At 42.3% G+C, this 27308-nt stretch overlaps 1 protein-coding gene across 2 annotated transcripts in view; it reads right to left on the reverse strand.

The window, feature by feature from the left end:
• Nucleotides 1-27308, reverse strand: part of PRMT3 (protein arginine methyltransferase 3) — a 2672092-nt gene that overhangs the window by 2314596 nt on the left and 330188 nt on the right. For both annotated transcript variants that reach the window (XM_044082552.1, XM_044082550.1), the window contains exon 7: nucleotides 10867-11005. In XM_044082552.1, the coding sequence (XP_043938487.1) occupies nucleotides 10867-11005 (139 nt within the window). The remainder of the gene's footprint in view (nucleotides 1-10866; nucleotides 11006-27308) is intronic.

Raw genomic sequence — 27308 nt, forward strand, 5'->3', positions numbered from 1 at the left:
ACAGACACACACACAGAGACACAGAAAGACACAGACACACACACAGAGACACAGAAAGACACAGACACACACACAGAGACACAGAAAGACACAGACACTGAAAGAGACACAGACACTGAAAGAGACACAGACACTGAAAGAGACACAGACACTGAAAGAGACACACACACACACACACACACACACACACACACACACACACACACACACACATTGAAAGAGACACACACACACACACACAGACACACAGACACACAGACACACAGACACACAGACACACACAGACAGTGTCAAAATAACCAATCTCCCAACATAAAATCCTCCCTAGATAAACTCAAGCTCCTCTTGCTTAACGCTAGGAGTCTAAACAAGAAACTGCATGCCCTGGAAGCATTCCTCATTTTGGAAGATGCTGACGTCTGTGCAGTCACCCAGACATCGTTCAAAGGTACAGAAAGCCCCCTGGCCTAGCTGGGCTACAATGCCTTCCATACATTCAGACTACAAACTGAGCAAGGAAGAACCAAAGGAAGTGGTGTATCCATCTTCATTAAGGATAAGTACACCTTGAGACTGGTCAAACAGTACGACTCTCTTGAGCTGCTCCATGTCCAATTAACTGCATGCAAAGTCCCTTACCACATAATAGCTAGCATGAAACAGGAAAAGCCTGGACTTAATGGAGTCATGCCATACAGCCCAACACCTTACCATTGACTGGGAAGCATACAAGACCACAAACATGCTGGCTCAGAGTTTCTTGGACTTTCTCAATGCAAATGCTCTGAACAGCTAGTCAGCACACCCACATGAGGCTCAAATGTCCTGGACACAGTACTTACTAACATGGGAGAGCATTGCAGCCAACAAATGCATCCTCCCTGGTAAGATAGAATGATAAATCAGTTTTGTTTGATGCAATTATAAGACCAGATACCCCATCAAACTCAAAAATGCTTAAGAATTTTTCTAAGACAAATTACCTCCTACTAAGTGATGGGAGAAGATGTTTCAAATCCCCCTCGAATGCAGATAACATGGATTCCTATACAGAGGTGTACACCAATGTCCTGTATAACCACTTAAGCAGTTGTATAGAATCAGCTGTACCTGACTGAATTAAAACCAGTTCTTGCCGAGAACAAATAAGCCACCTTGGTGGACACCTAGTATAAGCAGGCTATACAACAAGAGAAAGAAACTAATATCCAAGAGCAAGAGGGATCTGGCTCAGCAGTAGAAGAAATTCCTCTCTACTCTAAATAAATCAGAGATCTTGTCAAGTCCTCCAAAGCTAATTCTGAAGCAAAAACAGCCTCCCTAGCTATGGATCACAACAAGGCATTCTTTAACTATGTCCAAATTCTAAATGGGAATACCCATCTATGTGCTGAACTGGTTGTGGATGGCACCACCCATACTCAATCGGAAGCAATAGCTAACTTGCTAGCTGACAGATTTGAAGAAAACTTCACCCCTATCCCCGCCAGTCATTCCCCAAAGTATACCTGCCACCATTCCTAAGCCTGTTATCTCAAGACAGCAGGTCATCTTGGCCCTCTCAAAGGCCAAAACACAGCATCTATGGGACCAGACAACATTCCAGGTTGCCTTCTCAACAACATAAAACCTGACCTAGCAGACCCACATGAATACCTGTTTATCCACAGCTTGAGAACTGGCTATATTCCAGCAGAATGGAGGACAGCAACAGTAATCCCTCTGCACTTCAGCTGACCCTAGGAATTAAGCTCGAGTAGCCTACTCTGCAAGGCCATGGAAAGAATCATTATGGACTTATTAACAAGGCCATAGGTAATCTACAAACTCTGGACCCAAACCAGCTCGGATATGTTAAAGCTAGATCATGCCATTTAGACATGATTGACATCTTCCAGAAAGTCACCAAGGCCCTGGGCAAGAGAAAGACAGTGTAGATTGACATCTTCGGAAAGTCACAAAGGCCCTGGACAAGGGAAAGACTGTGCATACTGTCTATCTTGACCTAACCAAGGCATTTTACACAATCCTCCAGTCAGGTACTATAGAGAAACTCTCCCAATTGGGAAAGAACCCCTACATTACCAGATGGATAGCCAACTGGCTCACTAACAGGACACAAAGTAGGTGACGTCACCTTTAGCAGAAGACCAGTCATCAGTAGTGTACCACAGGGGTCTGTGCTGGGACCCTTACTGTTCGTAATTTATTTCTCTGATGTCAGGTACACTTGGACAGCCTGTGGCTGACCACGTTCGCTGACAATTGTAAATTGGGAGCAATCACAGAGTCCCCCAATGATGTTACTATACTGCAGACAGGGTTAATGCAGACAAAGAATTGGTGCCAAAGCCACGGATTAAAACAAAATGAAAAAAAAAAATGCATTATTATTCCCTTTGGAAAAACTGACATCCCTGCTAATTGCATTATAGACAGCACACCCTACATGTAGAGCCAGTGGTATACGATCGGGGCACTCAGGTTGGCAGCAATCTGAACTTTGACCACCAAGTATCCATATTGGTAAGGAAATCCTTCTGTGTGGCACATCTTATAACTAAATGCATCGCATGTGGCTCTAAGGATGTTACAATTCCATTATATTCTGCCCTCATTAGACCAATAATTGAGTACAATTCTCCCTTTTGCATGTACCTCACCAGACACCTGCAACAACTGGAGAGACCACAAGAGGTTTCTCACCAAGAAATTACAGGGTACACAAAACAAGTCTTGTGAGGAAAGACTTAAAGCCCTGTCACTGTATTCGGTCTCCTACAGGTTGCTAAGGGATGTCCTGTGCCTGGCTTACAGGGCCAGTCTCTGACCCGGCCTTGAGGGCAATACTACACATTTGTAAATCAAACTGCATGAAGGTCACTCACTCCAGGGATCTTAACCTAGCCACTGTCATGAACAGATCATGCAGGAGAGATAGATGCATCTCCCAGAGACTGCCACTTCTCTGGAACAAGCTTCCCATTCATGTAATACAGAGCACCTCCCTGTCTTCAAACTCAACCTAGATCAATAGATGAGTGACCATCAATTCACTCCTGGGGCAGTGCCCATGTCCCTCCTGGACAGAGGAAGTCAGTATTGGCTATTACAGACCCTTAGCTCTGCAAACTTCACTCACCTAACCATCACCAATTGGGGCAACTTGGGATAAATATGGCTAGGCTTTTAATGAATGTTAGCTTATGAGAGGATGGAAGACGGTGGTTGCTTCTACAACAGTACTTGAATCCAGACATTGAAACAGCTCTTGCAGAATGAGCTTTCACCTGGCCTTGGAGATATTTTACATACAAAGAGTAACAAAAGGATGCAACAGGAGAAATCCATCTGGAGGTTGCTTGCTTTGATACAGGAAAACCCATCATTTTACCTTCAGAGGAAGTAAACAATTGGTCAGATTTTCTGATGAGTTTCCGTTTTGTCTACATAAAATCTTGGTTATCTGTGAATATCTGTGATTGCTCTGAATATCACTCACCTGTGACTGCATTTTATTTTGATTTGCAGCTCTTTAAAGGTTTTATCACTTCTATTTTGTATCTTATTCCAGTATTACATTTGTTTTGTTTTAAGTTTTCTGTTCTATTGGAGTTTTAAAGAGTTCTTGGCTAGGGCCAGTTAAAAAGCTACCAAATAATTCCTTTGCAAACCGTGAACAGCATAAGTTAATTAGTGGGATTGCTTTTTATTTAGAAATTTCAGTATTTAGCTAAGTGTTTGCGTGGTTTGCATTGCTCTGAATAGCACTCATCTCTGACTGCATTTAATTTTGATTCAAAGCTCTTTAAGGTTTGATCACTTTGAATTTGTAACCAAAATAGGAGATGATAGGGTGAACTTCCTGAACACAAAACCAAACAAGGTTCACTCTGGGGACCAAATCAGAGTATGAGACCCTGGAACGTACACAGTATCAAAAATAATCCAAAGAAACTTCTGAGCTTGGAAGGTTGATTTAATAACGCTTGTGACCAACAAAATGCGTTTTCGAATATCTTCGTCAGATAACAAACACAAAATCAATTACATGCTTCACAAGAACCACCCATCTTTTATACCATACATAAATTGAATGATTGAATCCTGTTAATTATCAATCAAATAATTTAACACAATCTGTAAACATGCCCTGAATGAAAATATATATCCATAGCTCTTCTAAATGTTCTGTACAATATATAAGGATATGTTGATAGTTGAATATAAACCAATTTATTTCATTTAAAAAAAAAAAAAAACTATTTATTACAAACATTTTAAAATAGATAATTTAAAATGGTATATAAAATGTATATATGCAAAAGATTCAATAAAATTCTGTGAACTTGTAATCAAAATACTGCACCTAGTGGACAAAATAAAATTAAAATTAAAATTTACAATTTAGCAGCCTTAATTTAAGAACTGGAGTTATTGAAAGCATTTCATTTGCCTGGCTCCTTAGCTTCAGGATAATTTGCCAAAATAACTCTCTGTATTAGTTGTTTCCCATGCCACCCTGATTTCTTTTGGAACAATTTCTAATACAAAAATGGAAGACTGATTCCTTAAACCTGGGAATGCCTATAATGCATTATTCATTTTATTTTCTTCATTTCATAATAATGTTCATATATTCTCGATTTGAGTTTTTTCAGTTTTTCACATAAAAACAGGAGTGGCATGTGGCAAGATAAACTACCCCTGTAGTGTTGCAATTGGCAAATTTGGAAGATGTTATAGTTTTATTTGTGTGATAGTGAGTCACACAGAACAGGAACATACAAATGTGGATCATGTTCTCAATGTCAATACATTTACACTGGGGTTAACATTTTTATTCCGAGTAGAAATAAAACTATAACATCTTCCAAATTTGCCAATTGCAACACTACAGGGGTAGTTTATCTTGCCACATGCCACTCCTGTTTTTCGTTTTATGTGGGAAAAACTGAAAGAAAACTCAAATCGAGAATATATGAACATTATTATGAAATGAAGAAAAATAAAATGAATAATGCATTGTATAGGCATTCCCAGGTTTGCAAGGAATCAGTCTTCCGATTTTTTGTATTAGAAATTGTTCCAAAAGAAATCAGGGGTGGCATGTGGGAAACAAAACTCGAATACAGAGAGTTATTTTGGCAAATTATCCTGGAAGCTACTAAGGAGCCAGGCTTAAATGAAATGCTTTCAATAACTCCAGTTCTTAAATTAAGGGCTGCTAAATTGTAAATTTTAATTTTAATTTTTATTTTGTCCACTAGATGGCAGTATTTTTGATTACAAGTTCACAGAATTTTATTGAATCTTTTTGCATATATACATTTTATATACCATTTTTAAATTATCTATTTTTAAAATGTTTGTAATAAATAGTTTTTTTTTTTTTTTTTTTTTTTTTAAATGAAATAAATTAGTTTATATTCAACTATCAACATATCCTTATATATTGTACAGAACATTTAGAAGAGCTATGGATATATATTTTTCATTCAGGGCATGTTTTACAGATTGTGTTAAATTATTTGATTGATAATTAACAGGATTCAATCATTCAATTTATGTATGGTATAAAAGATGGGTGGTTCTTGTGAAGCATGTAATTGATTTTGTGTTTGTTATCTGACGAAGATATTCGAAAACGCATTTTGTTGGTCACAAGCGTTATTAAATCAACCTTCCAAGCTCAGAAGTTTCTTTGGATTATTTTTGATACTGTGTACGTTCCAGGGTCTCATACTCTGATTTGGTCCCTAGAGTGCACTTTGAATTTGTATCTTAGTCTAGTATTACATTTGTTTTGTTTTAAGTTTTCTATTCTGCTGGAGTTCTGAGAGTTCTTGGCTAGGGTCAGTTAAGTTACTAAATAATTCCTCTGCAAACTGTGAATAGCACCAGCTAATTAGTGGGGGTGCTGAGAAACAGCATTACTTTTATTAAAAGTGTCTGTATTTAGATGAAGTGTTTGTGTGGTTTCCATTGCTCTGAATATCACTAATGTTTAACTGCATTCGTCCCCCTCCCACCCAGTCTTTGTGGTGTTCTTAAATTTGGTGGCTTTTGAGTTGCCCACCCCTACTATAAATCTCATTTTGGATACTCCTCCCAGTACCATCTCATCAGCTCAATCTACTGAGTAGAGAGATCATTTGGGAAGGCCCACCGCCTTAGTTTCTCAATCTTGAATTATCTTGTTTCATCCATTCCCATTTAACCTAGAAAATAAATTGCACTTTATTCATCTCCTTTTACTGTATTTGTGTTACTTCCTACTTTATTTTGCCTTTGCTGTTTGTTCTTAAAAGTACTCAACTGCATTTATTCTGCTGCATTTATTACTGCTTGTTAGTAGCCTCTTTAAATTGTAATTGTTATTCTAAGCCTTTTGAAGTACTTGGGCTTCAGGCCAGTTGTTTTACATTAGGAAGGTATGTGGTCTACACTCTTGTGGCAGGAGAGGTAGTTTACATCCTTGTAAGTTGGAATTGCTGGTTTTATTCTAAAAAGAGTCTTAGTTCTGGTTTAAGCACTTGGGCTTCAGGCCAGTTATTTTACATTAAGAAGGTTTGGGGTCTACACTCCTGTGGAAGGAGAGTGTAGATTCTGCCCTTCTGAGCTGGGAATTGCTGGTTGAAGGCTTATTTTGCCTGCTTATTTGAATTGTTTCTTTCTGAAATTGGTGCACCTTGTTTGCTGTAGTATACACTAGATTCAGACCTGCTGAATCTAGCTCTGTTTGTATAACTTGAGCAATAATCCAGGCCATCTTTTTTTGGAGATAGTTCCCCTGCACCGTAGTGGCAAGAGTGTGCAGTTAGAACTTCTCTGATTAACGACTGCTGGAACAGGGCTCAGTTTCAGCTTTTTTTTTACTGGTTAATTTGTTTAAATCAGTTAGCTCTTGTTTACTAGTGGTATATTTGTGTATATATTCACCTGTGTTTAATAGACCTAAAGAGTTTAAATATCTTTAGCACAGTCTGGTTACAGGTTTTGTTGTATCCAGATCTGTTTGTGTGATTCCTGTGTTTCCTGATATGGTTCTTGTGTTGGCAGGGGCCTGCTTGCACTTAGTGGGAGTAAGTGAACTGGTTGGAACTGGTCTGGCATAGCTCAGGGACAAGGGTTAATTGGTCAATTCCAGTGTTTCTATTTTACTTTCATTTTTATGGTATTTAAACACAGGATTTGGGTCAGTTTGTGCTTTTTTGCCCATCGTGCATTGCCGCTGCATGTTTTAACCCTTTGCAAGGTATCTAAGTTGCATTTTTTCCCTTACCGGCACTCCTGTGCAACTGAGGCCCTCGCTTGCAGCTACTGTATTGACTTTAACCAGCCCTACTCAGGACACAGGTACTGTTATGACTGTGTCATAGTCCATGTTGGTGTGAATGACTTGAGACTTACCTCTCTGGACTACATGAAGAGAGACATGATTGAGCTCGCTGAATGTGTCCCAGGCAGGTATGTTCCTAGCCTTAAGCAGCATCCTACCATCACCCAGAATAATGCCTCAATACAAACAGAAAATGATTGACTTTAACAATTAGCTTAGTTTCTGGTGACATTCCAAGGGGATCCAGTACATGACAGCCTCGGAGGACATGACGGACATACCATGATGACTTGCCGGAGATGGCCTTCATCTGTCTCCCCTGGGCTTCAGGCTTTTGGCAAAATCTCTTGCCTCCCCCACAGTGCCATTTTTAGGGAAAGTCATGAGCATAAAATTACAAACATGAAAAATTCTTCTACACAAAATTTAAAGGTCATGCTGCTAAATGTTAGGAGTCTCAGCATGAAACTACACTCATTGCAAACATTCTTGCCTGGAGGACATTGATGTGTGCAGCCACTGAAACCTTGTTCAAAGCTGTGGGGAGCACCCCACCCTTACCAGGTTACTCATCCTACCATACTTTCACACCACAAATGCAAGGCAACAAATCCAAAGGAGGTGGAGTTTCAATACTTATCAAAGACATACACACCTCCAGGTTGGTCAGACAGTATGATGCACAGGAGACACTTCAAGTGCAGTTAACTGTTGACAAAACACTCAAATCATAGCTAGCTACAGACCCCCAACCATGACTCGGGACACCAACTCCACCTATCTGGACTTACTTGAAAACATCAAGATTCAACCCTATACCCTGATCACAGGTGACTATCTACCCAACTATAAAGTTGTGGTCAATAACACCTCATGCACAAATGTCATAGATATACCCAACCTGCTGGCAGGCAAGTTCAGTGAAAATTTCAGCTCCCCATTCCCCCCATCAGTTAAACCAGGACATCCCCAGCACCTGCCCCCCTCACCTCATCACCAGGGAGCAGTCTTTAATGGCCTATCACACGCATAAAATACAGTCTCCATGGGACCTGATAACATCCCTGACTGTATCCTACATGAATGCAGGCATGTGCTCTCAGCTCCATTAGGCACCCTATTCAACCAAAGTCTGAGCAAAGGCTTCATCCCAGCTGAATGGATAACCATCAATGTCATCCCTCTACACAAAGGTGGAGTTGTCCACTGACCCAGGCAATTATAGGCCCGTCAGCCTAACTAGCATGAGCTGCAAGGCCATGGAAAGCATCATCATGGACCTTATAAACAAGGACATTTGCAACGTCTAAATACTTGACACTACACAGTTTGGTTTTGTCAAAGGGAGATCATGTCTATTAAACTTGGTTGACTTCTTCGAAACAGTCACCAAAGCCATGGACAAGGGGAAGATGGTGCACACCTCCTACCGTGACCTAGCCAAAGCCTTCAATGCTGTTCTCCACTCAGGCATAACAGATCAACACTCCAAGCTAGGCATCAACCCATATGCTACCAGATGGGCAGCTAAATGACTCACTGATAGAACCCACACTGTCAAAATAGGGGAAGCCACCTCTATCAGTAGACCCGTAATGAGCGGTGTACCCCAAGGATCGGTCTTGAGGCCTCTACTGTTTGGGATATACTTTTCTGAGGTGCAAGCCAAAACCAGTGGTCTGTGGCTGACCAAGTTTGCAGATTACTGCAAGCTGGGCGCCATCTTAAATTCCCCTAGTGATGTGAACACCCTCCAAGAGGGCCCTACCCAAACTAATGACTGGTGCCAGAAGCATGGCCTCAAACTGAATGCCAAGAAATGCATCATTATCCCCTATGGAAAAAATGGCATCCCCACTAATTATCACATTTATAACAATGTACTAAGCACGCAATCAGTCGTGAGGGGCTTGGGCACCCAAGTTGATAGCAACCTGTCTTTTGACCTCCACATTGCCTCTGTTGTACGGAAGGCTTTCTACATGACCACCTCATAAATAAGGGTATTTCATCAGGAACAAGGTCATAATCATCCCTGTACTAATCTCTTATAAAGTACAATGCCCCCTTCTGTATGTACCTTGCCAAGGATATGCAGCACCTGGAGAGATCACAAGAGGTTCTTGACCGGGAAAATCCAGGGTCTCAAACACCTATCCTATACAGACAGGCTAAAAGCCCTGTCCCTCTACTCAGTCTCATACAGACTGCTCAGAGGTGACCTGTGTCTGGCATACAAGGCCATCTCAGACCCAGCCTTGTGGAGTTGCTGCACATCCGCAAGTCAAACTCCACTCACGCAACCCGCACGCAAGGCCTTAACCTGGTCTGTGACATTACTAGAACTTGGTGGGATAGATTTGTGTTCGAAAGGCTCCCCCATCTGTGGAATAGACTCCCTCTCCATGTCAAGCTGAGTACTTCTCTAACCCTCTAAGAGAAACCTGGATGACTGGATGGGAAACAGAAAATACACCCCTGGGATCCCACCTGCATCTCTGCTGGACAGGGGAAACAGGTGATGACTTTGAGGGAACATGGGCCAAATTCTTGGTTAGGCTTACAAGTGCATCCAGGCCACTAGCCTAGTATCATTCTATGATACTATGAACCTATACGGTACATGAAGACTTTTGTCCCCTCCCCCCATTTGAGGGTTAGAACAAAAAGTAAGATGATGAATGGACAAGTTTAATGACATTTTATTTACCACTTTAGGCGTAAAAGAAGGACTACTTAAGTGCAACCCTGTCTTTATGTAAAAAAGATTAAAAAAAGGAAAAGAAAACATAAGGGCTTGTAACTCAGGATTCTTTCAGCAGATGTTTGAACCACTAACACAACTTGTCAGCCGGGTACAAAACTTTAAGGAAGCAGAAGATGATGTTTTAAAAGGAGGAAAGGCCAATGTTTCTAGTACATAGTTCTGCTGGACAGGGGCTCTGGGTGCGGACTTGTCTAAACATGAGCTAAACTCTTGGCTAGGCTTTTAAGGGCCTCAGGGCCAACAGCCTAGTAACCTCCTATGATCCTATAAGTTTTGCATGGGAACCTGTTGTCCTTTCTGCAGCTATGGATGCAGGATTTAATTGCTGGCATTTACATAGATGCTTCATGTTGTAGTCCCTGGTGCTGCTCATAATCTAGTGCCACACAAATACTTAGATACTTTAGGCTTGCAGGAACCTTCACATGATGAAAATCTAGCTCAAGATTCAAAGTATATGAACAGCAGAAAAAAAATGCTGGCTCAGGGTCTAAGTGCGCTTTCCTATTGTAGCATGTATTGATACCACAAAGTGTTGCTATAGGGTGCATGTAATCCACAGCACAGATGATTCTGAGAAAAATATGCCAAGAAGACATGAGAAGAATAATGCCAGTCAATGACATTAGGAGGGCCCCCAATGTCAGATCTTATTTTTCAACAGAAAATTGCAATACATAACTAAAATGTAACTTGTTTTTAACAGTTGATGTAACTGCACTCAACAACAACACATCCATCTTGCAGGTGTTCTTACTTTAAGCATCTTCTCGTGTATGCTGTAATGTTCATAGGAACTGAAGTACGCACTATCTTCACCTTCTTGCAGATCAGCAATGGCACCAGAACTCCCGACCCTGACATCTGTGTTCACCACAAAGTCCTGAGCAAACTGCCTGAAATCAATTAGAAATATACTCAGACACATTCAGCATACCATGGCGACAATAAATCTGCACTTAATGGCAATCTCAAAAGGAACAGACAGCTGACAAAAATTCCCTCTACTGACTAAAGGCAACAGTGAAAATAACTATAAATCACACAATTTCAAGTAGGACAGTCATTAATGTTGCACATCTCCACTGCTGTATAATGAAAGTACAGTTGTATAAAATCTTAGTATAACAGTAGATGACCTTCTGTTCACTGTTGCAGTATTCATGACAGATGGCGTCTCATGTATAATGAAAGTACAGTTGTATAAAATCTTAGTATAACAGCAGATGACCTTCTGTTCATTGTTGCAGTATTCATGACAGATGGCCTCTCATGTTAAGGGTAGCCCTATGTCTGTCAGTATACCAAAGCCTTTAATTCTTACCAGTGTTGTATGTCATACATATGCTGTCCATATTAGAGTAGGGCATAAAAATGATGTACAAGTGCTTCATACTCAGAAATGAACTTGCCCAGGAGAAAGTACAGTTGTGTACACTTACCATAAATGTAGATGTTCGAGTGTATTCACTGTTGCAGTCATTACCACTTGGGTTATCCTGCTGGCAGGCTACCCTCAGTCGGCCTGAATTCCAAAGTCTAGGTCTGGCGTCGGTTGCTGTCGCCTCTTCCCTGACGTCAGTGCGCCAGGGGTATAAAAGATGCAGCCAATGCCATTTTCTTTAGTTTTTCTTGTCCCGGATGTCAGGTGCCCCCAAAAGGGTAGGCTAAAAATATGCCAATAAAACATGCATGCACCAAAATATACAACACCTTCATCTACAAGCAAATACACCACATAGGTTGTATAAATTAAAGAAGTGTAGATAAGTTCCAGCAAAGAAATGGGGGGTGGTGGGTGGGTAACCTGGACTGCAACAGTGAATACACTCGAACATCTACATTTATGGTAAGTGTACACAGCTGTACTATGTTCTTCGTGTTTCACTGTTGCAGTCATTACACTTGGGTTGAATCCCAAAGCTATGGTTGAGAGGCTGGAGCTAAATAGCATTAGGAGCAGCTATGAGGCCCTGCAGAACTGCAGTGGCAAAGCCTGCCCTGGATTTAGAGTAGAGTGGTAAATCATAGTGCTTTGTAAAGATGTGCACTGAACTCCAGGTAGCAGCCTCTAAAATGTCTTTCGTTGGTACTCCCCTGAGGAAGGCTGTTAAAGTGGCTGCTGCTCTGGTAGAATGTGGCCTAATGCCCTTAGGCACTGGTTTGCCATGTTGTGAATAGCAGAAACGAATGCAGTGGCCTATCCACTTTGAAAGAGTCTGCTTTGAGATGGCCTTTCCTTGTGATCCTGCAGCATCTGCCACTAGTAGTTGCTCAGTCTTTCTGAAAGCCTTGGTTCTGTTCAAGTAGAAGCGTAGTTGTCTGTGTATGTCCAAAGAATGCAGAATTCTCTCCCCCTTATTCTGTGGGTTTGGATAAAAAGTAGGCAGATGAATAGTTTGGTAAAGGGCCACATTGGACACTACCTTAGGCATAAATGTCGGGTTTGTCCTCAGAGAAACCCTGTCTGGATAAAAAATGATAAAAGGTTCCACAGCCATGAGTGCCTGTAGCGCTGAGACTTGTCTTGTAGAGGTTATTGCTAGGAGCAGAGCGGTTTTCCAAGATAAAAACTTTATATCAGCTGTAGCGGCTGGCTCAAAAGGGGGGCAGAGTGAGTTTTTCCAAAACATAATTGAGGTCCCATGCAGGTATTGTGATCTTCTTGGAGGCCTTAAGTTTTTGGCTCCTCTGAGGTACTGCCTTAACAAAGGATGAGAAAAGATTGGTGGCTCTGTATTGAAATGAGCCGAAATGGCAGAGGCATGAATTTTAATTGATGAAAAGGATAGGCCTTTGTCCAGCATCTCAGTTAAGTATTGCAAAATCTGAGGAATATTTGGTACTGCTGTGTCAATTCCTTGTGCCTGGTTCCAGGCACAGAATCTCTTCCATTTTCCAGCATAAGATTTTCTAGTACTAGGCCTCCTGGCCTCCAAAATGACATCCATCACTGCTTTAGTGAGAGGTGTGTTTTGTATGACTACATTATCCGCCATGCTGCCAGATTTAAGGTCTTGAGTTGGCTGTGCAGGATCTGATTGTTTTGTTGGGACAGTAGGTGAGGTATTTGAGGTAAGGTCCAGGCTGGGCATTGAGACAAGGTCCTTAGGACTGGATACCAGTACTGGCGGGGCCAGTCTGGGGCAATCAGTATAATTTTTGGCTTCTCTTGTCTGACCTTTAGGAGTATCTTGGGGAGGAGAGGCAGTGGAGGAAAGGCATATACTGTTACGTTTTTCCAGCTGAAAGACAGAGCATCCACTTTCCATGCATGTCTGTGATAAGTCCTTGTGCAGAATTTTAGTTGGCAGTTGTGAGGAGAGGCAAATAGGTCTATGTCCGGGCAACCCCATTTCCTTGTTATCATGTTGAAGACTTGTGGATCCAATTTCCATTCGTGGGGATCCATAAGGTTTCTGCTTAGTTCGTCTGCCAGAGTATTTATCTTTCCTGGCAGGAATTGTGCCTGCAGATGTACTTGGTAAGTCAATGCTGTGTCCCACAAAGTCATAGCTAGTCTGCAGAGGGGGTAAGAATGAGTGCCTCCCTGCTTGTTTATATACCACCTGACCGTGGTATTGTCTGTCTTTATCAGTAGTTGTCCTGGATGAAGTAGGTCCTTGAGGGCTGTCAGGGCATTCTGAACAGCTAGCATCTATTTTTGATTGATATGTAGATGCATTTGGTTGGCGGACCATGTGCCTTGAATACGTCTTCCTGCCATGTGTGCCCCCCCAGGCATAATCTGATGCATCCATTGTCAATGTCTGCCTGGCTGGGGGTAAGGTGAATGGCTGTCCCTTGTTCTGGTGACAGGCCTTTGCCCACTATCAAAACTCCTGTTGCAGGCAGGGAAAAAGAGTAATTATTGTTTCCAGACTGTGGCAATGCAGAGTCCAAACATTTTTAGGTACCATTGAAGTTTCTTCATATGCAGGTCTTGCATATGGAATTAGTAGAATGCAGGATGCCATGAAGCCCAAAGCCTGCAGAATTTTTCTTGCAGATAACTGGGCCTTTGTTGCCAACAGTTTGAAACAGGTAGTCAGTTGCCTTTGTCTGGCGTGAGATAAGCCATCTGGGCAGTTGTATTTAAGCTTGCACCCAGGAATATTATCTCTTGAGAGGGCACTAGTTTTGATTTTTGTTCGTTGACTGTGTACCCTAGGCATGGCAGCAATCTCTTTACAAATGCCAGATGCTGTAGTAGAGTGTCCTTGTTCTCTGCTTGTATGAGGCAGTCGTCCAAGTAAGGATATATTTGTATTCCTCTGTCTGCAGAATGCAATTACTGGTGCCAGGCACTTTGTGAAGACCCTGGGCGCAGTAGATAAGCCAAAGGGCAGTGCAGAGAATTGATAGTGCATTGAGCCAGCTTTGAATTTGAGGTATCTTCTGCATGTTTGTCTAATTGGGGCATGCAGGTATGCCTCTTTTAGGTCTAAAGTCAGAAGCCAAGCCTTCTTGCCCAGGATGGGCAGAAGCTGCTGTAAGGTCAACATTTTGAATTTTAGTATAGCCAGATATGTGTTTAGAATAGATAGGTCCAGCATTGGTCTCCAGGCTTTGTCCTTTCTAGGTACCAAGAACAGTCTTGAATAAAACCTTTGTACCTGCTCTTGTTCTGGTACTTGTTGAATGGCCCTCATGTCCATGAGGGATGAGACTTGTTTTTGTGCCTCTGCCCATTGGCTTTTTGGTAGGTCTGGCCAACCGTTTGCCCTTGGCAGGGTATGAAAGTGAAACTTGTAGCCTTGTGACACCTTGTCTAAGACCCATTTGTCCTGGGTTATTATGTGCCAATTTTGACAAAAAAAGTGCTAGTTTTCCCCTTAAAGGCGCTGCCAAAAGATAAGTGCTTGGCGTAAACAGGGAGAAGTCATTGGGACTGTTTCCTGTAAGGCTGTGATTTGTCTTCTCCACTTTTGGAGGTAGAAGCACCCCATTGTTTAGACCTGTATGAACCTTGGGGCTGGGATCTGCCGCTTGGGCGTCTATATCTGTGTGGTCTGTCTGACACTGGAAAGGACCAATTCTTTATAGGCCAGTGTCTGCTAAATCTTGGAGGCTGTACCTGTAAGAAATCCTTGACTGTTTGCATAGATTTAGCTTTGTCCTCCATTTTCTGTAACACCTCTTCTGCTTTAACACCAAACAAAGTATCATGCTGTAATGGAGCATCTAATAATTTTGCTTTAACATGATCTGGTAAATTTTGTTCCTTTCACCAAGCATGCCTCCTAATGACAGAACCTGTGACAGCGGCCCTACAGGAGGCCTCCAAAGAATCAAAATCACATTGCAAAGTATGCTTTCCAACTTGCTCAGCTGCATGCAATAAATCCTGCATTTCTTTGTTTTCTGTACCTTCAGAATTTATCAACATTTTCTGTTTAAGCAGTGACATAATATATTGCTGATATTTGAGCATATGAAATTGACAATTTAAAGCCCTTACAGCCAAGGTAGCAGAGGTGTAAATCTTCTTTCCCCATCTGTCTAATGCCCTAGAATCCCTGTCGGAGGGGGTAGGGTTTTTTGCAGTGGATGCCTGGACCCCTTTGGGACCCTGAGAAATAGTTTCTGGGTCAGCAGCAGGGTTCTTGAAAAGGAATTTATGAGAGTCAGGCACCCTGTAGTACCTGTCTGGCTTAACAGGAGCTGGAGGTAAGGAGTCAGGGGTCAGACTGGACTCTGAAAATACATCATCTACAATGTCTAACACAGGCGGAATAGCTAGGGGCCTGTGTTGTGGGAGTAAAAGAAAGTCCCTGAGCCTTTTCTTAGATTCAGAATAATCTTTGCTCTCCCAGTGGAAATGTTCCCTCATGGTATGCAAGGGTTCCCCAAAAGAGTAATCCTCAGGAGGAGAGGCTGAAGGGATAGATTCTTCAGCATCAAAATCATCATAGGGAGGAAGAGTATTCCTGATCAGAAGAGGAATCTGAAGAAATGGAAACCTGATCTGAAGATTCATATTCTGTCTCTTGCCTGGGCCTCTTATCAGGAGGGGGATGGGAACCCCTGATCAAAGTAATTAAGTCTTCGGCCATTTTGAGCATGTGTTTTTTTGGGCATGTAGGCCTGACCATGAGGCTGTTGTACTTGTTTCTTTGTCTTTAAAGATGCTTTAGTCTTTGCCTTTGTAACTGGAGTCGCTTTAATGTACAATTGAGTACGTCTGAAAACACCCTCAGAAGCCGATGCCTGCTCAGCGGCTCCGGACCCATCTGAGGGAATATTTTCTGTAGGTCCAATACCTTGAGCTTCCAGCGGCCTAGGCGACTCCATGTGGGAGTCTGTAGTGGCCTGCGGGTCCAAAGTAGTGTGCGTTAGGGGCTGCGAAAGCACCTTACTGACAGCCAGCGAACCGGCGACTGTCTTAGAAGAAGCCTCGTCGGTTTTAGACCTCGGATGCCTGTCCTTTTACTTTTCTTTGCGTTTCTTGTGAATTGCAGTAGTCGGTTGGCTATCCGACGGCATCGTGTAATTAAATCTTCTGCCAAAATAGTGAAAAGCAAAACCATACTGGCGCTTTATAGTGCGCTGGTTAAATCTAGCACAAAACCGACAACAAACAACGTTGTGGTCAGGGCCTAGGCAAGGAATACAGTAAGAATGAAAATCCTTATGAGGTATTTGCTTCCCACAAGAAATACAATTATTAACTTTTTCTGACATCGGTCTGGAGCAAGAAAAAAGTTTTCCCCAATGGGGTACTTAGCTTTTAATGAAGACTTTGGATCTGAAATTCGAACACGAAAATCTCAGGAGTCTGCCAACTGGCACTTGCGATCTGCTTCAGGCACCGCACGGCAAGAAAGACTAAAGAAAATGGCATTGGCTGCATCTTTTACACCCCTGGCGCACTGACGTCAGGGAAGAGGTGACAGCAACCAACGCCGGACCTAGACTTTGGAATTCAGGCCGACTGAGGGTAGCCTGCCAGCAGGATAACCCAAGTGTAATGACTGCAATAGTGAAACATGAAGAACATAAAGAGCCATCCTAGAAAATAGGGAACACAAACATCCAGGAAAAAAAGGAGATGTCTAGTAAGAAGGGCAAAGATTCCTTGGAGAGGCAGGTGTTCACAACAGACAAAAGGAAGAAAAGGGAATAGGAGAGAGGTACAAAATTCTACAAAAGAGAGAAGGACATCTACTGTTATAGTATGATTTTAAAGAACTGTACTATGTCTTTCTATATTACATTTGCAGTATTCAGAACAGATGGGTGAGTACAACAACTACTATGAGGAACTGGAGGAGGAAGTCAAGGAGGAACCCTCCATAAACCCATGAAAGATAGCTTTGGCAAAACCCACCCTCTCTCTAGAAATGACATCCAGCTTGTAATGTGTAGAGAAGGTATGCACAAAAGACCAAGTAGCAGCTTCAAGGATAGAACTGGGATCCAAACCCTTGAAGAAAGTCCCAGGAGGAGGCCACTGCCCTGGTAGAATGGGTCCGAACAGAGGCAGAAAGATGCTTGCTATGAAAGGAATAACAAAAGGAAATGGCTTTTAAAATCCAGGAGAAGAGATGATTTGCTTAGAAACTGCCAAACCCAATGTCCTGGCATGAAAAGAAACAAAAAGTTATTCAAACATGCATATGACCTTTGTCATAGACAATACCTGCGCTGTCAATGAAGATCCAAGGTGTGTAGAACCTTCTCACTAGTAACATTACTCAGACATGCATATGACCTTTGTCACAGACAATACCTGAGCTGTCAATGAAGATCCAAGGTGTGTAGAACCTTCTCACTAGTAACATTACTCAGACATGCATATGACCTTTGTCACAGACAATACCTGAGCTGTCAATGAAGATCCAAGGTGTGTAGAACCTTCTCACTAGTAACATTACTCAGACATGCATATGACCTTTGTCACAGACAATACCTGAGCTGTCAATGAAGATCCAAGGTGTGTAGAACCTTCTCACTAGTAACATTACTCAGACATGCATATGACCTTTGTCATAGACAATACCTGAGCTGTCAATTAAGATCCAAGGTGTGTAGAACTTTCTCACTAGTAGATTGCATAGAAGGAGAAGGAAGCTGGGAAGACTGACTAAGGGACAACTCACTGACCACCTTGGGCATAAAAGAAGGATTGGTATGCAGGGACACACTGCCCCTATGAAAAACAAAAAAGAGAAACTACCATCAAGGCCTGGAGTTCAGAAGCCCTCTTGGCAGAAGTAAAGGCAACCAATAAAATAGTCTTCCAGGTGCAATGATGCAGAGAAGAAAAAGAAGCAGATTTAAAGGAGCCCGAGTCAATTTTTCAAGGACAAAATTAAAGGTCCCTAGAAGGAGGGATGGGCTTTCTTGGAGGCCTAATGTGGAGGATGCCTTTCAGGAATTGTTCATCTTCAATATGAGATGCCAATGGTGGAATCAAAGCAGTCAAGCAGAAATTGATGACAAGTGAGATTTAACAGAGGAATATGCCAAGCCAGCATGGAGAAGTTCATACAAGTGATGGAGAACAAATGGGCCTTTTCTGGTACAGGGTTTCCGGGCCTCCTGCAGAACTATAAGCAAGTCCTCAGAGAAATGGTGTCGAAAGTGGTGTGGTTTTGTCTGTAGACCTTCAAAGATCCTGGGGACAAAGCCTGAAGATGAAGTCAGGAATATTGTCTCAAGGCAAAACCTGAAGCAGCAGCTCTCAAGAAGGCATCAGCAGCATTGCAGTTACACTTTATGGCATGAATCCCACCAAAGAGAGACAGCAGTGGACTTTGCATCAGAATTGGGCAGGCCAAGACAAAATGAATAAAATATACGTGGTTATGTGAGTCTAATAGTTAATGGCATGAAATGCCAGGGTGTTAGCCTGTCCACAGCTCTACTATCCTTGTCTGATGGAAGAAGCTTAGAGGAAAGCAAAAGGTGAGGAGGCTTATTAACAGAGAATGAAATCACAGCCGAGGAGGCTTACTAACAGAGAATGAAATCACAGCCGAGGAGGCTTATTAACAGAGAATGAAATCACAGCCGAGGAGGCTTATTAACAGAGAATGAAATCACAGCCGAGGAGGCTTACTAACAGAGAATGAAATCACAGCCGAGGAGGCTTATTAACAGAGAATGAAATCACAGCCGAGGAGGCTTATTAACAGAGAATGAAATCACAGCCGAGGAGGCTTATTAACAGAGAATGAAATCACAGCCGAGGAGGCTTATTAACAGAGAATGAAATCACAGCCGAGGAGGCTTATTAACAGAGAATGAAATCACAGCCGAGGAGGCTTATTAACAGAGAATGAAATCACAGCCGAGGAGGCTTATTAACAGAGAATGAAACCACAGCCGAGGAGGCTTATTAACAGAGAATGAAATCACAGCCGAGGAGGCTTATTAACAGAGAATGAAATCACAGCCGAGGAGGCTTACTAACAGAGAATGAAATCACAGCCGAGGAGGCTTATTAACAGAGAATGAAATCACAGCCGAGGAGGCTTATTAACAGAGAATGAAATCACAGCCGAGGAGGCTTATTAACAGAGAATGAAATCACAGCCGAGGAGGCTTATTAACAGAGAATGAAATCACAGCCGAGGAGGCTTATTAACAGAGAATGAAATCACAGCCGAGGAGGCTTATTAACAGAGAATGAAATCACAGCCGAGGAGGCTTATTAACAGAGAATGAAATCACAGCCGAGGAGGCTTATTAACAGAGAATGAAATCACAGCCGAGGAGGCTTATTAACAGAGAATGAAATCACAGCCGAGGAGGCTTATTAACAGAGAATGAAATCACAGCAGGGTGAGAAGAAGGGCACAAGAAACCTGAAAGCCTCAAGGATTTTATAAAAATGGCCAGGCATCTTAGAGGCAGAAAGCTGGGAATCAGGAGCTAAACAGGCAGCTGAAAAAGTATCCAACAGAGCAGCCAACACAAGAAGGAACAGCAAAAGGCTTGGGTGAATCCATCTGCAGCAGCTCATATCTTTTCTGGAAGTCAGAAATTTGGAAGCAGTTCCACTTAAAATGCTCCACCATGTGAACTATTGTATCCCCAAAGGCCAAATCTTCCAAAACGAAATCAGGAGTCAGGGACTCCTCCTCACAGACAGTCTAAGGGTGATGGCATTTGGAAAGAAGAGGCCAAGGAATCCTCAGAGTCCAATTCTTCAGCAGGGGAATCAGGCTCCCTAGATCTGTTAGGGGTAGGGTGACCAGGAAGAGACAGGAACCAAACCCCCCTAAGGTAGTCTCAAAGCCACTCCATCTGGGGATTTTTGGGAGAGGGAGAAATGTGCCTAATCTTCTGTCTTCTCCTAAGGGGGACTTCGGCTTTTACAAACCTCAGTAGCTCAGAACCTTGTCTTGACTCAATTAGGGCACCAGGCACCTCTTCTCTAATCAAAATCTGGGGAATCCCCCTAGGCTCCTCAGATATAATCAAATGTGGTTCCTCCTCCATATCTGCAGTGGATGCATGCAAACCGGAGGAGGGCATGAGAGAAGCTGGTTCCATTCGGCCTCTGAAAGGGTCATGGCAGAGGGAGCAAATGTCAACACAAGGCAACCCTCAGGGGTATCACCCACCTCAACAGAGACGTCCAGCAGATACTGCACAGCTGCAGGATCAGACCTCGACTTTTTCCTAAGAGGCAGCTGTACCTCAGGGTTGGAAGATTCAGCCACGGTACCCTGTGCCAATAACTTGAGATGGTGGTTCTCAAGATAAACTGAAAGAGAAGACAGATGACTGACAAGAGTCTTCAAATGCCTGGCAAACACCGCAATGAGTGTGATTGTGAGAAATACCTACACAACACAAGCAGTTGTTGTTACAATCTTTGCAGGGATCTGCCTCTCATACTGAATTTTTCTTTTTTGGATGACATGAAGTCTCAAAGTGCACTATAAAAAAAGAAAAGGAACCCCAATATTGTACTTATCTGTAAAAGGCTCTACAACCACCACAGAGAAGTGCATTTATACTGACATACAACTGTGGAGTTGAGACTGGCAGCAAAGTTGTTCTGAGTTGGGGCATCCATATGTCAGCTTTATGTCTTCCACTTAAAAGGGGAGCATATGTCTGACATATGGTGCCAATAAGAATTAAAGACTTCGGTATACTGGCTGGATGTAGGGTTATCCTTGGCAGGTACTCCCATCTCTCATGGATATTGCAACAGTGCTATGGAAAGATATTTAACTAGCTCTGTTAAAAATTTCATAGGCACAATGTAATGTAATGATGTAACAGCCCAGGGTGAATTAACATGTAGCAAATAACCTGCCAAGAGATAATTCCCTTTTTATTTTAAATTTTTTTTGTAAACATTTGCAGAAATAACTACCAATCACTTTCCTATATACAAAAGCAACAAGTATGTCAAAAGTTCATACCAAAAGTATAAAATCAATGCTACCAGCCATTTTCCTTCGATTATCTGCTCACAAACAGAATGACAAGTATAGAAAAGGGAAAAGACTCCAAATGACAGACCTCCTAATATCCAACTCTAACCTCCTGGAGGGAATGACTGGGCCTACAAGGCTTTCCCTCCCAAGCAAAGAACAAATGAGCTGCACAGCTATAGTCTTGGTCGGGGGACAAATGGCTCTTTTGCTCGCATTCCTACAACAGGGCTGACTGGTACAGGGTAGGGTGCCTGATAATGGCTGTGTATGCATGCGGGAGTAGGTGTAAATCTTTTTGCACAGAACAGCAATGAATAATGCACATAAACATTTGAAATGACACAGCAAGCAAACTAGAGAGATTCTGTTCATTCAAGTTGAATGTTTTCAGTTACTTCTGCCAATACTAACATAAAAAAATGAAGTGAAAATTTATCAGACCAGGGTGCTGCATGCTTGTTTCTCTGGTCTTTGGATCTGCATATGATGATGATGACTGATATTCTTTGCAGTTGCTGAAGGATCCTTGTTGTCCAAAGAGCAGGTACGAGCTCCGTGTTCAAGACGGAGCTCCACAAGGATCCACAATATCAGCTGATGTCTCAACAAGGAGGCAATTGTCTAAAAAAGCAACTCTCCGTAAGGATACACAATATCAGCAGATGTCTCAACAAGGAGGCACTTGTCTTAAAAAGCAACTCTCCATAAGGATCCACAATATTAGCAGATGTCTCAACAAGGAGGCACTTGCTTAAAAACGCAACTCTCTGTAAGGACCCACAATATCAGCAGGTGTCTCAACAAGGAGGCACTTGTCTAAAAAAGGAACTTGATATTTAAGACAATCTTGCAAAGCCAAAGATGATTTAGCATGAAGGTTTATCAAGAGCAAGGCCCCCTCCTCAGAAGTCCACATTAAACAGCAGTGATTGAATCACTTTTTCTGAAAAAGTACTCCTTCCAAATAAAGTAGACATGATCACTCACTTTTAATGACCATTTAATTTTTTTCAGATTTCCTATAGTAAGATATACAGCATCTCACTCAACATCTTTAAAACTGAATCGCTTGTTCAAGACAATACACACAAGTATTAGCTAGCAGGCATCAGAAAATCCAACAGCAGCAGTGTCATAATGAGGAAGCATCCATCTTTAAAGAGGTCCTTTTTTGCCACTGTAGGAAATGGTAAGGCTACTAATATTTCAAGTAGTTCTTTAGCGGTTTCTCCACAGCCAAGACCTGAGAGCAATTTGAAGAATTTACCCTCTTCTGGCAATTTACAGTACAGTGAAAAAACAGGCTCTTCTGTAAGCAATCACCTCAATGTTCATAATTCCCTCCTCCCCAGACATTTGTATAGAGGGCCACATCTCACCACTCTAGTGATCCAATAAAGTTAACAGTGCACAAAAGGTCATTATGAAACGTCTTGTTTTTAAGAATCTCATGCAAAGAAAATTCAACTAAAAGAAAAATCAGGGCTGTAGACAAACAGTTCATTGTTCGTGATTTCTTCCTCCCCTCAACAACATGGATCTAGTGTTAAGGTAAGTACATAACTTTTGCAGCTATGCTTTCATAGCACCTCAATAAAAATGGTAAGATTAGGTTCGGCCTTGTTTGCTGAAATACTACCCACATCCATGTTGTTCAGCCTGGATCGATATCACACGTCTGCAGACGCAGTCTTGAAAAGCCTTTATTTATTTATGTCAGGACTGCTCAGATCCAAAACACTGATGTGCAAACTAGCCTCCAACTCGGACCATATATCTATGGTCACCGTGGACAGAGGAAGGAGAAAGTCAAAGGGGAAACCAAATGAGACACTGCTGGACATCATCCACTAAGAGAGGTAGCAACAACATACCTCTGTCAGTCTGATGGGGAACAGTAAAGGATGAGTTTTCAAGGATCACTGAGATAAGAGAGTCCACTGATCATGTTAAATCTGTCCAAAGAAATTGAGATGGCAGCAACCATCAGGTCGAGGAGATGAAGGATGAGAGTAGTAGATGGCATCTGAAAAACTGGATAAGCCTGAAGACATACAGATGGCAGCATAGAGGAAGACTGACAATCTGACAGCTCATGTCCAGAAGGCAACCTATGAACTCCAATGTCTAGACAGGATTTATCAAAGTTCACTGTGATCCCTAGGGCTAAGCACAGACAGGACAAACAGCCCCTGGCATGAACTAGTGATGGCCTTGAAGTCGCTGTAAGGAGCCAATTGTTAAGTAAGGGAAGACCAGGAAACCTTGTGGACTGAGCAGGATTGCTTCCACTGCCATGCATTCGGTGTACACAGGTAGGGCTCTGGTGAGACCGAAGTGTAGCGCTCAAAACTGATAGTGAATGGTTCCCTGCCAGAGATGAAGAAATCTACTGTAATGACTGGCTATCTTTATGTGAAAACAAGCATCCCTCTGGTTCAACGTGCACACAGCCAGTTGTAGCACTAGTTGTAGTTGTAGTTCTAGCAGTTGTAGTAGTTGTAGTTGTAGCCAGCCTTAGCAGGGGTTGAAAAGAGCAGAGCTGACTGCACCATGACCACCCAGAACTTGGTCAGTCTGACAAACTAATTTAGTATTACCATCCAGAACTTGGTCAGTCTGACAAACTAATTTAGTCTGCTTTAGGTCCAAAATGGACCTGAAATTGTTACTTTTCCTGGGCACCAAAAAGAACCTTGGATCCTCTCTGGTCTGATGGGACCTCCTGTCGGACTTGTTTTAGCAGTTTTTATATTTCTCCTGCTGCTTCTCTTTGCTGATGGACAGGACTGTCCGGAAGGGATTTTTATTGACCGTTTGGTAAAATAGCAAGGAGAACACGCAACTTTTGCTAATGACTCTCAACACCCTAGAATCCTTGGAGATGGCCTCACAAGCTTGAGGGTGGAGAAGCAAGCTGCATTTAACTGCCTGGAGTGCAGCAACTGGGCAAACCTTCAGAAGAACTGAAAAGTTTTACTGGAGAAAGGCCCCCTGAAATCCTGATTTTGCAGACTGCCCACACCTCTATGGCAGCATCTATTGAAGCTCCTCCCTCTGCCAGGGTGCCTTATCACCAGAAGCTACCTGGGCAAAATGTTGCGACTTTTGGGAAAAACAGTTGCTCACCTACATTCTTGAGTGCAGGAAAATGTCTGTTGACGGGTAGAAAAGTTAAAACTCACTGCAGACAACATCCTGCCTTCCTGCCCACTCCAGGTCAGTGTACCTTTAACTTTAGATTCAAAAAGGGTGGAACCATCAAATGGAGTGATCACAAAGGATGCCTTAAACTCTACATAAAGTTACAGCAGTGCATCATTCATGGTGGTGAAATATGCCCGCCTGCCACCCTGGCCATACCAAACAGTAAGAGCATGGATAGATTTAAAATCAAAAGCATGGTAGCCAACTGAGCCTCCAAAGACTGACCTGTTTAGCTGTCATGTGGGTTGTTACGGACTGGGTAATCTCATTAACAAAGTCTCTTTTAAGTCTTGTCAGGAGTGATAAGTAGTTAAGAGCATGAAGGGTAAAAGTGGCTAAAGCACATGTGCCCACCCAAATCTGTCTAATGTGCTACACTTTCTATATGGTGGATGGACAAACACACTCTTCTCTGAAAGTTCCTTCTTTGTGGCTACTATAAAAGCATTGACTCCAGGCCCTTTGTGCCAATGTGCCTTATCTTTGGGTGGAACTAAGACCCTATCTGGGTTTCTGGGGATGGGCTCTACAACAGCCGGTTCTTTCCATGCCCTTCTAGACACTAAAATCAATAAATGCATCCAGGGCGGTACCACCCAGGCCAGGGTGGGCATGCACTGAAGGCCTCATGGAAAAAAACGACTCCTCAGGTGAAGGGATTTCAGAGGTCCAACCTCCATTCGGTCAAATCAGTTCTAGAAGGTTACCAAAAGACACATCATCATCGGGAGCTTCCCCCTCATTAAGATTAGTATCCCTTGTTAGCAACTCCTGGAGAAAGACTCCTCTTGTATCAATATTTCTAGGGCTCCTCTTGAGGCAGGAGACTCTGAAGGAGATAATGAAGCCTCAGGGGAGCCCCGGCTTCAGGGCTGTTTGAGGCTTTGAGGTGCAGGTTGCCACTGAACACGATGATGGCACATCAAGGTAGCAAGTTGACTGGAGGATTGGGCTGTATGTAACACGGAAAGTCACTCCACTACCCCTGAGCAGGACAGGATACTCTCCATACCTTCAAATGCCAAAGCCAGACTACTGGAGAAAGTCCCCCCTCTGATCCAAAAATCTAGGGGATGCACCCATGCTAGCCACCGACCTGAACAGATCACATGCTGAATCAACAGCCGAGCTGTAAAAGGAGGCCCCAAGGGAAAGGGGTGGCTCCAAAAGCCTCAGAGCCAACCCTGCCCTCATGCACTTGGCCGAGACTTCTCAGCTCTGGGATGCAACCATTTCCAAAATGGCCAGGTCAAATGCACCAAGGTCAAAGATGGAGTAAAAGGCAGACATGCTTTAGCAGATGATGGGGCGATCGTGCCAAAAGGAATCAAATCCAAGACCACTGGATCCAAACGGCGGACAGGTAAAGGAGCAACCATTAACTGGGGGAGGGGAGGAGTAGGCAATCTACTCCACCTTCAGAGCAGATAAAGGAATGATCTCCAAATCAATTTGCTCCTGCAAAAAGGTCCACATCATCTTTTCCAGGTCTACCTCCCTATCACTCCGAGAGGACCTCATGAACTTACAGGACACCACAAACAGATAAGCAAGCCAGTGTGGGGTCCTAAATCCTGAGGCCTAAATAAAGGACACCAGAGCCAAGAAGGTTATGCCCCAGGGTTGATGCTAGAGTCCGCTAATGGTACCAGACTGGATGCACAGCTAGAAAAGGACTCTGCGATCAATAAATCTCTGAAGTTGTTACCAAAATCATTAAGGACTGGGACCAGGGCAGGGCCAATGCTGGATCCAAGGTCTTAGGGTAAGTGAACAGAAAACTTTGGAGTCTTGTGTACTGGCTCATCTGAAGACAAAAACTTGGCAGACCTCTTTCTACATTCTCCCTCTCCTCTTCCTTTATTTTAGACTTACCCTTTTGTTCTTTCTTCCAATCGTTAGGGCTATTTATGTTGGCTTTTTCTACGGGTCTTTTAAATGGAGAAGCAGTAACAGAATAATAATAATTATAATAATAATAATAATAAGCAGCAGCAACAGGATAATAAATTATAATAATAAGTAGCAGCAACAGAATAACAATTATAAGCAGCAATAGAATAATAATTATAATAAGCCGAAGCAACAGAATAATTATAATAAGCAGCAGCAACAGAATAATAATTATAATAAGCAGAAGCAACAGAATAATTATAATAATAATAAACAGCAGCAACAGAATAATTATAATAAGCCGAAGCAACAGAATAATTATAATAAGCAGCAACAAAATAATAATTATAATAAGCAGAAGCAACAGAATAATTATAATAATAATAAACAGCAGCAACAGAATAATAATTATAATAAGCAGAAGCAACAGAATAATTATAATAAGCAGCAGCAACAGAATAATTATAATAAGCAGCAGCAACAGAATAATAATTATAAGCTGAAGCAACAGAATAATTATAATAATAAGCAGCAGCAATAGAATAATTATAATAAGCAACAGAATAATAATTATAATAAGCAGAAACAGAAGCAGCAGCAACAGAATAATAATTATAATAAGCCGAAGCAACAGAATAATTATAATAAGCAGCAACAGAATAATAATAATTATAATAAGCAGAAGCAACAGAATAAT

The sequence above is a fragment of the Protopterus annectens genome, chromosome 9.part0 (genome assembly GCF_019279795.1).
Source record: "Protopterus annectens isolate FY-2018-M chromosome 9.part0, PAN1.0, whole genome shotgun sequence".
Lineage (NCBI taxonomy): Eukaryota > Metazoa > Chordata > Ceratodontiformes > Protopteridae > Protopterus > Protopterus annectens.